This window comes from Phascolarctos cinereus, unplaced genomic scaffold (assembly GCF_003287225.1).
Source record: "Phascolarctos cinereus isolate Bilbo 61053 unplaced genomic scaffold, phaCin_HiC Scaffold_725;HRSCAF=1366, whole genome shotgun sequence".
Taxonomy (NCBI): domain Eukaryota; kingdom Metazoa; phylum Chordata; class Mammalia; order Diprotodontia; family Phascolarctidae; genus Phascolarctos; species Phascolarctos cinereus.
Window position 1 is genome coordinate 1,289,835 of NW_027556097.1, and position 12,672 is coordinate 1,302,506.

Consider the following 12,672-nt stretch of genomic DNA (forward strand, 5'->3'; position numbering starts at 1 on the left):
AGAATTCTCTACCAATGCAGATTGCTATCTTCTCTACAACTTATAGCCTTAAATAATTGCATAGTACACTTCAAAGTGAAGTGCCTGACAAGAGTCATGCAGCCAGTATGAATCAAAGACAAGACTCAAACTGTGAGAAATGAGCACTTCTCTCTCTTTTATTTAACAATTAATTATCGTATTAGGACAAAGGTTTTTCCCCTTTTCTACTTCCTCATCCAGAAACCAACCAGTGTGGGAGATGTCTCTTAAAGATTTACCCAGGCCAAGACCTAGGCTGATGGTAAAAGAAATTCTAAGTTTGGGCTAATGGGTACTTTCCTGCTTGTTATGTTTGCTCAGACAGGTCTAGGAAGTGTTGGTTTTTCCTTTTGTCAAACAGGCAATACAGGAATAGATAAATCTCTTTGACCAAGATTTGGGTGACCCAAGTCCCATACCCCAAGACATTCATTGTAAGACAGCCCAGCTTCTTATTGTAATATTCATTTTCTTATTAATTGTTAACCAGAGTTGATTGCCACCCCTCAGGAACACCTACTCTTCAAAGGGCATATAAGGGTGTGAGCCCACCACCATGAGGGGGTCTTTGGTCTAAGAGAGACAGACAAATGGCCACCCTTTTGTTAATAAATGTGCTGGCCTTACTAATAAAATGGTTAAATTACCCAGAAACTATCTTTCTGAGAACTTTTTTAATTGTCACAGAACTCAAGTTATTCTGACTCCAAGGCCAGCTTTTTCTTCACTGCATCGCTTGCAACCCTTAGAGCTGCAAGTTGCAGCACAAATAGGTCACTAGTAGAAACTCCTGCCAATTATTTACCCCCACTACTTAATAATAAACCTCAAGTGAAAAATTGATCTATTCCAAAGGATAAACCACTTCATGTGCTTTTACCATTATTACCTTTTTACATGCACCTTTACCCTTTGAAAACAACATCCTTAAGTAGGAATTTTTTCACCTGAAGAAAAATCTCATGGGAACGAGTGGCCTCAGTTAAGGAATAAGGCAGAGAGAGACTGAGGAAAGCAGTGTGAATCCATTGTTGGAGAGGAGGTGAAGCCAGATGAGGAGCTGTTCACCCCAACCTACCACTAGGCAACTTCCTATATGAACTCTATTGTTTCTAGCTGCTGAAGGATTGCTTCAGTACTCTCTAATTTTGGGACCCTGGGACAAAGCACAGATCACCCTAACTTAATTGCTGTTCTGAAGAATAGCATTAAGTTACATAGCACACAGTGGTTATAATATAAAGTACTGTACACACACAGAAGCTCATTTGCAGTCCCATCTATACATGGGTAAACAGGGTGTGGAGGAGAGGGAAGGTCTTGAGATCCATCTGAAATTTTTTCTTCTGACTAGAACTTACCTCAACCTTGGGAAGAAAATTGAGTCCTCATTCCTTAAGAATTTCTAAGTAATTATTATCTAAAAATAATCTGCAATCTTTATAGTACTCACCTACTTCTATCATTTTCATTGGAATATACTTTCAAATGGGCCTATACCCTTACTTTTTCTTGAATCTGACGTTTTATTGTTAGCCAGACTTTTTATATTGAAATTAATTGTGATGAAGAATGAAAAACAACAAACCTAACCCCCCATCCCCACCACACACAATTTTTACTGCATATTTTAGTTAATGTCGTTATATCTTTCAATTTAAACACAAAAAAAGTAAATTAGTGGTGCCATTGGGCATTTCCTTTCATAAAACTAAATTTCCATGAATAAATAAATACCTATATGCATGCTCAAAAGATGACTTGTGTGATGAAGAGACCTTCTACTTATAGACGCATAGATTCTTAAACGTATTTAGTAGCTTATAAGAACAAATTTACTATATATGCTTTAACTGAAAATAGTTTCTTCCCAAAATTAAGGGGAAAAAAGAGAGTAAAGACAAGCAAAAATAATACCCCTTGTTGGGGTACATTTCAGCCTCTGCTGATATTTCATACTTGTCCTTCTGAACATTATTTTAAAAATTACGTGCATTCCTCCTCTCTCTGTAAGCATTACAACAATTATTATAAAGAGCACAGACATGTACTATGCCCATGTAGTTTATGCACCTTCCAGAGATATCTCAGCATCTTTTATTATTTGATGCATCTGGGGTTGCTTTGTTTAATAAAAGGTACACATCACTTGCTCTGATTCCAAAACAGTCAACAAAATTCAAAAACTCATTAAATTCAGCACAGTATAATCTGCCATGTGTGCCCACTGTGGCTTAGGCTGTTTCTAAGCTGCTAAAGATTGCAGTTTAGATGACAAGTAAGGTTTATCTATAATAAGAAACTTGGTTTTATGTAATCATTTCTGGTGGGAGGCTAATCTCTTCTACCTTTTAATGAAAATTACACCTTTTCACTTTTTTCACTTTGTTTTTAATTTTCTTGTAACATCTTTGAAAAGGAATATCCCCTTAAATAGCTTTTACCCAGAGGGTGATAGCATTAAAATATCATACAACCCAGTTGTTAAAAAGTGTTTCTCAGCTAATTGTTACCTTTCTATAACCTTAAAAAAAATAGGTCTCCTTTGACCCAACAATAACACATCTAGGGCTGTATCCCAAAGAGATCATACAAATGGGAAAAGGCTCCATATGTACAAAAATATTTATAGCAGCTCTTTTCGTGGTGGTGAAGAATTGGAAATTAAAGGAATGCCCATGAATTAGGGAATGGCTGAACAAGTCGTGGTATATGAATGTAATGGAATACCATTGTGCTATAAGAAATGATGAGCAGGCGGACTTCAGAAAAACCTGGAAAGACTTGTATAGACTGATGGTAAGTAAAGTGAGCAGAACCAGGAGAACCTTGTACACAGTAACAGCCACATTGTGCAATGACTAACATTGATAGACTTACCCCTTCTCAGCAATGCAAGGATCTAAGACATCTCCAGAAGTCTCACGATGGAAAATGCTATCCACATCCAAAGAAAGAACTATGGAGTTTGAATGCAGATCGAAGCATACTATTTGTTATTTTTTTCTTCTGTTTTGTTTTGTTTCCTTTTTCTGATGGTTCCTCCAATTGGTTCTAATTCTTCCTCACAACATCACTAATGTGAAAATATGTTTCATAGGAATGAATATGTATAGCCTATGTCAGTCTTGCGGAGGGAGGCGGGGAGAGAGAGGGAGAAAAATTTAAAACTCAAAAGCCTATGGAAGTGATTGTTGATAAATCAAAATAAATTAATAAAAAATTGACAAAAAAAGAATGTAAGCTTTTTGAGGGCAGGAGCTGTCTTTCTGCTAGATGCCTTCTAAGATCCTTTCTACCTCTAAATTTGTGATCCTACTCTGAAAGAAAGTTTTCTGCTTGTATTTGTATTCCCAGGACTTAGTACCATGCCTGGCACACAGTAAGCACTTAATAAATGCTTGTTGGCTTTAAAAAAAAATAGGTTTTCAGGCCAAATACCATGCATATTTCTGGTTCCCCTTATAACTGATAAATCAGGAGATATATTATAAGGCAATATTTTCCTAGGAATGGAATAATTATGGGGAAAAACCAAATTGGGCTTTATTCAAACTGCTTCTAATATTTAACTGTCTTGGTACATGGCTTTGTTAGCTGGAGCTTTCATGACTTAGAAGATAATGCTTACTAGTTGTTTGACTCTGGCCAAGTCACGTGATATCTCTGAGCCTCAGTTTCTTCATCTGCAAAATGAAGGGGTTAGACGAGATGTCCTACTGAAGTCCCTTCAAGCTCTCAGTCTTTGATTCTAACATTAAAGAACCATTGCTAGCCCCAAAGTCTAAGGTACTACACCTAAGTCCTCTCCCAAAAGGGGCCCTCTGCTTTGGCCCCACATACAAGGTCCAAGTCTCTCACAAAAGGGGAGCTAGACTCCCTTTCCTAATATTGTCCAGCTCATAAAACCCCAAGTCTGATGCCCCAGACAAATTATTTAAAACTTAAGCTTAGGCTCATGTCTAGTGTTTCCCCAAAAGGTAGATTTTAAAAGTACTCAATGCATAATTGGGTATGGAACAGGTATTTATTTCCTTTTCATGAAAGATTCTCACAAGAGCTCATTGACACATCTTAAAATAGGATTCAGTAACATAACTATTGTTACAATCATCTCTTGAGAGGCTAATACTTAACCCTCATCAGAATATAAAGTAGCTTATGTGATTGAAGATGAGGAATTTTATATTTCACCTCAGTTTTGTACTCTACAAACAATTCCTGGTACAGAAATTGCTCGTAAAATGACCAAGGTTGGGTTAATCCTCTTGTCTAAGCATAGAGAAGTTAAATGACTTGTCCAGAGTCACACATCTAGTAACTTTCAAAGACAGGATTCAAAATTAAATCTCCTGGACTCAAAGCCTAGCCCTCTACCAACAAAGCCATAATGCCTCTGTATTAATTAAGGTTGAATACTCTGAAAAATTATTCTTGAGCAGTAGTCTTCAAAGATGTTTCCAATAGTCCCTGTGTTTAAATATTAGGCGTTTTCTATACAACCTTCTAATAATTGTCCAGGAAATTATATTTGAAGAACTTGAAAACAAGCCCAGATTTTCATTTTGTTTGGGTATTAAACTAAATCATGGGATACTTTGCCATCCAAAGAATTCAAGTTGAGGGTCACCTAAATGGCAATGGAACAGCATATGGTGAGTGTGAATAGGGTATAATGCATTACTAATGAATTATCATGCAAGATACTTGATAGGTAGCACAGTATAATGACCAGAGATCCAGCTTTGAAGTAAAATAGAACTGGGATCAAGTATCCCACCCTCTCATATATACTACTACTACTAATGCTACTATGATCACCACCAACAATAATAGCATTTATATGGTGCTTTAAGATTTACAAAGCATTTTACAAATATTATTTCATTTCATCCTCATAACAACCCTGGGAGGTAGGTGCTATTATTATCACTATTTTACAGATGAAGAAACTGAGCCTGAGAGAGGTTAAGTGACTTGCCCAGAGTCACACAGCTCGTAAGTGTCTAAGGTGGGATTTGAACTCAGGTCTTCCTGACTCTAAGTGTAGCACTTTATTCACTACATAATCTAGTTTCCTATGGGATGTTAGTCAAGTCATTTTACCTCTCATTGCCCCCAGGCTACTATCTAAAGCTATAAGGTGCAGGATAGTTTATGATTTGAGTCAATGAATAGGACCAGAATTCCCCCCCAGAGGAATAAAACGTGCCATTTATTTTTTTTAAAAGTCACATAAAACAATACAAAAATACATCAAAGATATGTATGACTCAAAAAAGGTAGTGAAAGCTGGGGAAAACCAATGGACAACACAACATATCGTCAAAAGAAATACAGGAGGTCATTCATTCAGCATATTGAGTGGACCCCCTATTGAAAATTTATGGAAGAGTATGGACAAGATGAACACAGAATGGGAAGCCATGAGGGCTTGTGATCCATACAGTTGGAGAAAATGTCCATATCAATGTGATCATAGAGTTATCAAAGTACTAACATATTAAATTTGGATCCAACTAAAGATATTGAAGTCCAATTATCATATTGTCTAAGAGGAGCAGTAGATAGATCTAAAGGCAGGAAGACCTGAATTCAAATTCAGCCTCAGGTACCTACTAGCTGTGTGACTCTGGACAAGTGACTTAACCTCTGTCAGCCTCAGTTTCCTCATCTATAAAATAGCGACAATAATAGCATCTACCTAACAGAGTTCTTGTGAGGATACCTAAGATAATGTTTGTAAGGCACTTTGTAAATCTTGAAGCACTCTATAAATGCTAGTTATTATTATTATTATTGTTATTATTTTATTTCCCCTGATAGAAGGTAAGTTCCTTGAAGACATCAACTGCTTCATTTTATATTTTGTATCTCTAGCAACCAGCACAGTACATGACACATAACAGGCATTTAGCAAATGCTTATTGATTGATTATATTTTATAAAAAATTACCCTTTTGCAACAATTTTGACACATGCCTTATTCTTCAAAGTATCCCTAAGCTTGTGATCACTCCAACTATAAGCCTGATCAGAAAATTGCTGAAAAATATAAACGATGTTTACAAATGGAACATTCAACAAAGAAAATGTAGGAATCTTGGTCTGGGTAATGTGTGCTGGTCACAGTGACATTGTATATTATTTACTGTTATCCAAAAAGCTACCACTCTGTCAGCAGCAGAGAAGCCCTGTTGATTACATGTCATTATTGCTACTTGCAAATGTCTAGTCATATAAACAGATGCTCTCCCTCCTCATCCCTGACTCCCGGCTTCCCTAGCTTCCTGTAAGTCCCAACTAAAATTCCATCTTCTACCAGAAGCCTTTCCCAATCCCTCTTAATTCTAATAGCTTCCCTCCATTAATTATTCTCTATTTTTCCTATACATGGCCTGTTTGTTTGTATTTGCTTGCATGTTTTCTCCTTAATTAGATTTTAAGCCCCTTGAGATCAAGAACTATCTTTTGTCTCTTTTTGTATCACTAGAACTTAGCACAGGTGCATCGCACATAATAGGTGCTTAATGTATGTTTATTGATTGATTACTTTATGGGCAGATCTGATAGTATTAACTAAAGAAAGGATTTAAAATTATGGGAAATAAATGTGTTATTGTTAAAATTTTAAATGTACACAATGCTATGGCTTATGTAAAGAGAATCTGCAGAATGAAATAGAAGCTCTTTGTGGTTCTTCTCAGTGAAAGTTCAGTCAAGTCTGTTTGTAGTTTTTTTTTCTTTATAATTGATGAGTAACTTTCTTCAGAAGACACACTCTGTTCCTCAGTTTCCTCATCTGTAAAATTAGGATATTATGTCTCCCTTGCCTTCTCTGATAAAGGATGTGGAGAGAATAAAACAACATGCAGAAATTCCTTTGAGAAATTCAGAAAGGACTCTTTATTTTGGATAATCATTATTACACCCATGTAGCAAATACAGATCCAAAGAAGACTCTCAGGAGACAAACCATGTGATTTCTTGTGAGCCAGGAAAAATATTTCTAGTACCTGTTACCTCCCTGGTGTTCTAGGACTCTCCCCACCTTGATTGAATTGTACATCAGCATGAGCTTTCAGGTATAAGCAGGGTGATGGCAGCAGTCCAAGTCTTAGCTGGCCCAAAGAAAAATGGGAGAGCATTATAATAACATGCACTGTCAGAATGAGGGGAAGCCAGCAATGAATGAAGAGGAGATGAAAAGTAGAGAAAGAAAAACGATGAGAACTAGGAAAGTCTGCTATAGGTTTTATTATAAAAGGACAAAAAATAAATAAATCAGTGCCTCAGGAGAGGTAGAATTTTACTTAGATGACTTTATGTGTGGTTTGCACAGAGCCTATTGACTTTGTGCTGACATCTTTACTAGCAAGAGTCACTGAAAATAGGCTTTGGGGACTTCTCTTTAATGCACAACAATAGATTTTTCTAGCATTTTCCCCAAACTTGACCTTATCCTTACTGTTCAAAGTGTGATGGTTTCCCTATTTTTAGCAGCTATTGGTTTTTCATGCAAACAGGAAGAGCCCTGTCTATGGGGCCAGAGGACATGGATTCAAATCTTGATTCTGATATTACTAGTGTGAATTTGAAAGTTATTTAACCTCTGTGAGACCTAGTTTTCCCATCTGTATGATCAGGGGAATAGATTAGTTGGCCTCTGAAGGCCCCCACAGTACTAAGACTACTATAATCTTTCCCTTCTAGAATTCATCAGATTCTGCTATTTATCTTACCATTGTCATGATCTTTTTTTTTTAATTTCAGACAACAAACACACAGTTTATATGTGTTTTTTTTCTTATTGGCTTCTTTTCTGTGCTTATCTTTACTTCAGTTGTTCCAAGAGCTGTAATTTCTGTCAGTGTCTCCATTAAATTAATTCAGATTCCCTACTAAGATTTAGCAAACGGTCTTTGAGAATTACTGTGGCCAAAAAATCCATTACAGCTAACTAGGCAAAGGGCCTCTCTGAACTTAGCCAAGCTGGTCCTCAGCCAATAGCCACACAATCAAAGCTGCACCCAAAGCCTTCCCAGCTCATGGAACCTGCCAGTCACTTGCACAGCACAATGAGGCAAAGGAGGATTTCTGTAAAGGGCTCCATGCTCTTGAGCACCTAATACAGCACCTTCAACTCCTTTTGCATTCGTTTATTTAGCACCTACCATTTGCAAGGTGTTCTACTAGGGAAGAAAGATACAAAAGTGAGAGAGAGAGAGAGAGAGAGAGAGAGAGAGAGGAGAGAGAGAGAGAGAGAGAGAGAAATCGCACCTGGGGAATACAACATGTAAATAGATAAATACCTTATTGATCTTTTGATGAGGGAGAGAAGCACTAACAACCCAGGTTTCAAGAAAGACTGCATATGAAGAGATATCTGATTGAACCTTGAAAAAAAATTAAGGATTCTATGAGGCAGAAGTGAGAAGGTTGTGCTTTTTTAGTTGTGACAGCGGCCTATGAAAAGGCATTGAAACTGCTGATGCAATGTCATTAGAGAAAAATTAAGCCAGTTGGGCTAGAACATAGAATGTATGAATAGGGAGTAATGTGAAACAAATCTGTAAGTTAGACTAAAGCCAGGTTGTGAAGGGTTTAAATGGCAAACATGAGAGTTTGTATTTTGTCCTAGAGGCAATCGAGAGCCACCCATGATTCTTGAGCAGGAGAAAGACCTGGTCAGACCTATGCTTTGGAATGATTATATTGGCATCTATGAGAAAGATAGATTGGAAAGTGGAAAGTGTAATTAGTGTTTATTTTAATAGTCCAGTCAAGAAAGAGTAAGAGTGTGAACTAGACTGGCAAAGATAGAGAATGGGACAGACCTGAGAGGTTGTAAAGGGAAAATCAAGAAGATGATGACTTGTATATAGTAGGCATTTAATAATTGATTATTGAATAGAATTAAGTGAAATGTAATAGACTTATATGTTATTTTTGTGTCTAGGTAATTCTGTCCATTGAGGAAGGCTACAGACTTCCGGCTCCAATGGGCTGCCCAGCATCTCTCCATCAGCTGATGCTCCACTGCTGGCAGAAAGAGAGAAGTCATCGACCGAAATTTACTGATATTGTCAGCTTCCTAGACAAACTGATCCGAAATCCTGGTACCCTTCATACTCTGGTGGAGGACATACTTGTGTAAGATGCAAAAAGTTGCTCTTTTTCCTCGACTGTGTAATTACTTCCAGGACAAGAATAGATAGAGATGAGAAACTCAGGTCTATCAGCATTGACTTGCCAACCTTTTGGATATATAAAGCACATTTTATTTATCAGCTGGAATTTCAAATTGTTAAGACTATAAAGAAAAGTGGATTTTTTTTTCGCATAGGAAAGCCGTTTACTTGGCTTTTCCTCTCTCCATATCTAATCTTTTTGAATTGCTTTCTTGATATTTTTCCCACAGCGGCCTTTGATATTTATACATTCTTTCACTATTTACTAGGGTTTCTTCACCATTTGTAGTAGAATCTATGTGTACCTAAGCCCCACTTATAATTTTCCTGTCTATTCCATGCCCTGTCCATTTGTTTGAAATGGAAGGCTAAACAGGGGTAATTTGTGACTTGGCTAGGAGTAGGAGTATTTCCCTGATAGAATGGTCTCACTCTGCTCCCATTAGCTTCCCAAGAAAGACTGATGACAAGACAGGAAAATGATGACACTGAAATGCCATTTTAAAAACAGTTGGTTGAATTTAGAAAATTGACTTACTCCTCTCTGAAGCAAAATCATGGGAAGGAGTATAAGAAAGAAGAAAAATGCCCATTCAGGTGAATCATTATTGCATTATTCAAATTATTATGGATTTGAAATATTTTCATTTACCCAAACACAACTGAAAATTACATAAAAGTCTCCTAACTAAACAATTTTAAAACTCAGTCTCTTGATATGGGGGATGATTAGCAAGATATAGAGACTCTCAACTTTGGGTCACAAGTTCAAATCAGTGCCGGTTTTTAGTGACAGGCAGGCTTAAGGCTATTCAAGGCCTACTTGAAATTGACCTCAGTTTGGGGCTGAGCACACAGGAGTTCAGCTCCAGACCTCTAATTGGCCACCTCAGCAATGTGAGACCAACCATGAAATAGCTTAGAGATATTAAACTATTACTCTAGTCTATCTTCCCAGTGAAGTTTGCAGTTAAGAAGCAAAGGCACAACTTGAAGGCCAAAATAAAGTACACTTTCACTACAGATAGTTAGGAGACCTGGGGGCTGGTCCCTGTTCTTTTCATTATCTCTGTGACTCTGAACCTTGTGGTGCCTGGTTTTTCTTATCTTTAAAGTGAAGAATGATATTATCTTCCCTATCTAATCCAGAAGCAATATAGCATAATGGATAGAGAGCCAGCCTCATAATCAGGAAGACCTGGATTCAAGTCCTCCTTCCTCTGAAATAGACTATGTGAGCCTGAACAAATCACTTCATCATTCAGTGCCCTCAAGCAACTGCCTGAAAATATAAGTTGCAAAAGAAGTGCTGGTGTACATTAATAGTAGGTGTTTCCTGCCAAAAGTTCACCTTATGGGTGAAGTCATAAGTTTCCTCCAAAAAAAGCTGCATCAGATGATTATTATTAAGATTAAATGACACAAAAAGGGAAAGAGCATAAGCATTTGTTAAGTGCCTACCATGTGCCAGGCACTAGGTTAAGGATTTTATAAATATCATCCCATTTGATTCTCGCAACAATCTTGGGAGGAAGGTGCTATTATTATCTCCATTATATAACTGAAGAAACTGCAACAAATAGGTTACATGATTTTGCCCAAGATCACAGCTAGGATGTGTCTATGGCTGGATTTGAACTCTGGTTTTCCTGACTCCAGGCACAGTGCTCTATTTACTCTACCACCTAGTAGCCTCAATAATAATCAACTATCAATCATCTTTTTTAATGGAGAAAGTTGGCATATATAACCAAAATCATAAACCAACTGTTTCACATGGAATCTAGGCAACCCTACTATGTCTCTATTTCCCATTAACTAATGGGATATATATCTGATGACAATATCCTAGATATTGATTTCTGCCGAAGCAGAGTCAGAGTATAGTTATCCCTTCCACGTCTCAGGGGTTTGGGGTGTGGTGCCCCCATGGTCTGGAAACTCTGTATAAAATTTTTTGGCCCTCCTTTCGTACCAGAGAAGAAGTCTGAATTTTTTCTTTTCTCTTTCTTTTATGGGGTATTTGCAGTATCTTATTGTAAAATTTGGGTTGATATTACACAATGCTATACATATATTTTACACACTTCTGAGTATCTAAACTTTTTCTGTGTCATCTGCTGGCCTTTGTGTGTTATCTGCAACTTCCATTAAACTCCCCAAAATTCCCATTTAATTTCTTATGCCAACCCACAACATATTGAAACCATGATGAGGAAAGTCATGATGTGGAAAGGAAAACTGTATTTATAAGACTATTTAGAAGGGGTTGTTGTATCCCTCCCTCCAGTAATGTGAGAAGTAAGCATCTTAGTTGGATTTTGAAGATACTAATGAGGGGGCTGAGATGAAGACAGAACAAAAAAGGGGCAAAATCTAACAGTCAAGCCACATCAAAGTTTTTAGAGTCACCTGAAGATTCCCCAGAGGCCAAAGGTCTGTGGCTTGTATGGATTATGTTTATGGAGGATATCCAAGAGGAAAGGTCTATATAAGAAGCTAGAAAGCATCAGTCACAATGCTATAGTAGCCATAACAAAGATGGGAATTAAGATTTACACACACACACACACACACACACACACAGAAGTTAAGCTTATATGTAGTTAAGAGGTATGTGTGTGTGTGTGTGTGTGTGTGGTGTGTGTGTGTATCTGTTGGGAGCAATTATTCAGTCCCAGAGTTTAATTTCTGAATGGTCAAGTGGAAGAGTTTGTGACTGATCCTCTATCCTAACTCCTGACTAACATGCATGTACTGCTGCTGCTACCCTTAATATACCTCTGGAATAAGAAAAAAAAAAAAAGATAAATGTGGTTCTTAAGCTTATCATTCCCTGTGCCTTTTTAACTTACTCTGGGGGAGAAGATATAGAAAACTCAAGGGAGTAAAAAGAAGACTGTTCAATCAGAGAAGAGGCAATAAGCTAAACAGTATCTTATTTGAAGAACTTTTCAATTCATACCTGTAAACTTTCCTGTTCGAAGAGGAAAGAATATTTACCACATAACCTTCAAATCAGAATTTTGTAAGGATGATTTTAGTATTTAAGAAATTTTTGTCAGAACACCTCAGAACTAACCAGAATGGCATATCTTCCCTGTCAATAAAAGATTTCTAATACTATTCCTTGACTTTAAACTTTTTGATTTGTAATTTTCCACTCATTTCAAAAAGCTTTCAAGGAGAAATGCTTTACAGACATAGTCTGACTACTAGTATCAAAGAGGTAGAAGTCAAAGTAGCATAGGTTTATAAGTGTTAGAGGCCTTCAAGAGTATCTAGTCCAACACTTTAATTTTAAAATTGATGAAACTGAGGCCCAGAGAGGGAAAGTTACTTGATTAAAGTCATACAGCTAGTTAGCCAAGATTTAAACTCAGAGTTTATGACTCCTAGTCTGGAACTTCTATTCTATTCTATTCTATTCTATTCTATTCTATTCTATTCTATTCTATTC

The 12,672-nt window shown here is 37.0% G+C and overlaps 1 protein-coding gene across 1 annotated transcript in view; it reads left to right on the forward strand.

The window, feature by feature from the left end:
- Window positions 1–12,672, forward strand: part of EPHA6 (EPH receptor A6) — a 1,178,244-nt gene that overhangs the window by 1,150,693 nt on the left and 14,879 nt on the right. The window contains exon 16 of the mRNA XM_020977959.2: window positions 8,981–9,174. Coding sequence (XP_020833618.1) covers window positions 8,981–9,174 — 194 coding nt within the window. The remainder of the gene's footprint in view (window positions 1–8,980; window positions 9,175–12,672) is intronic.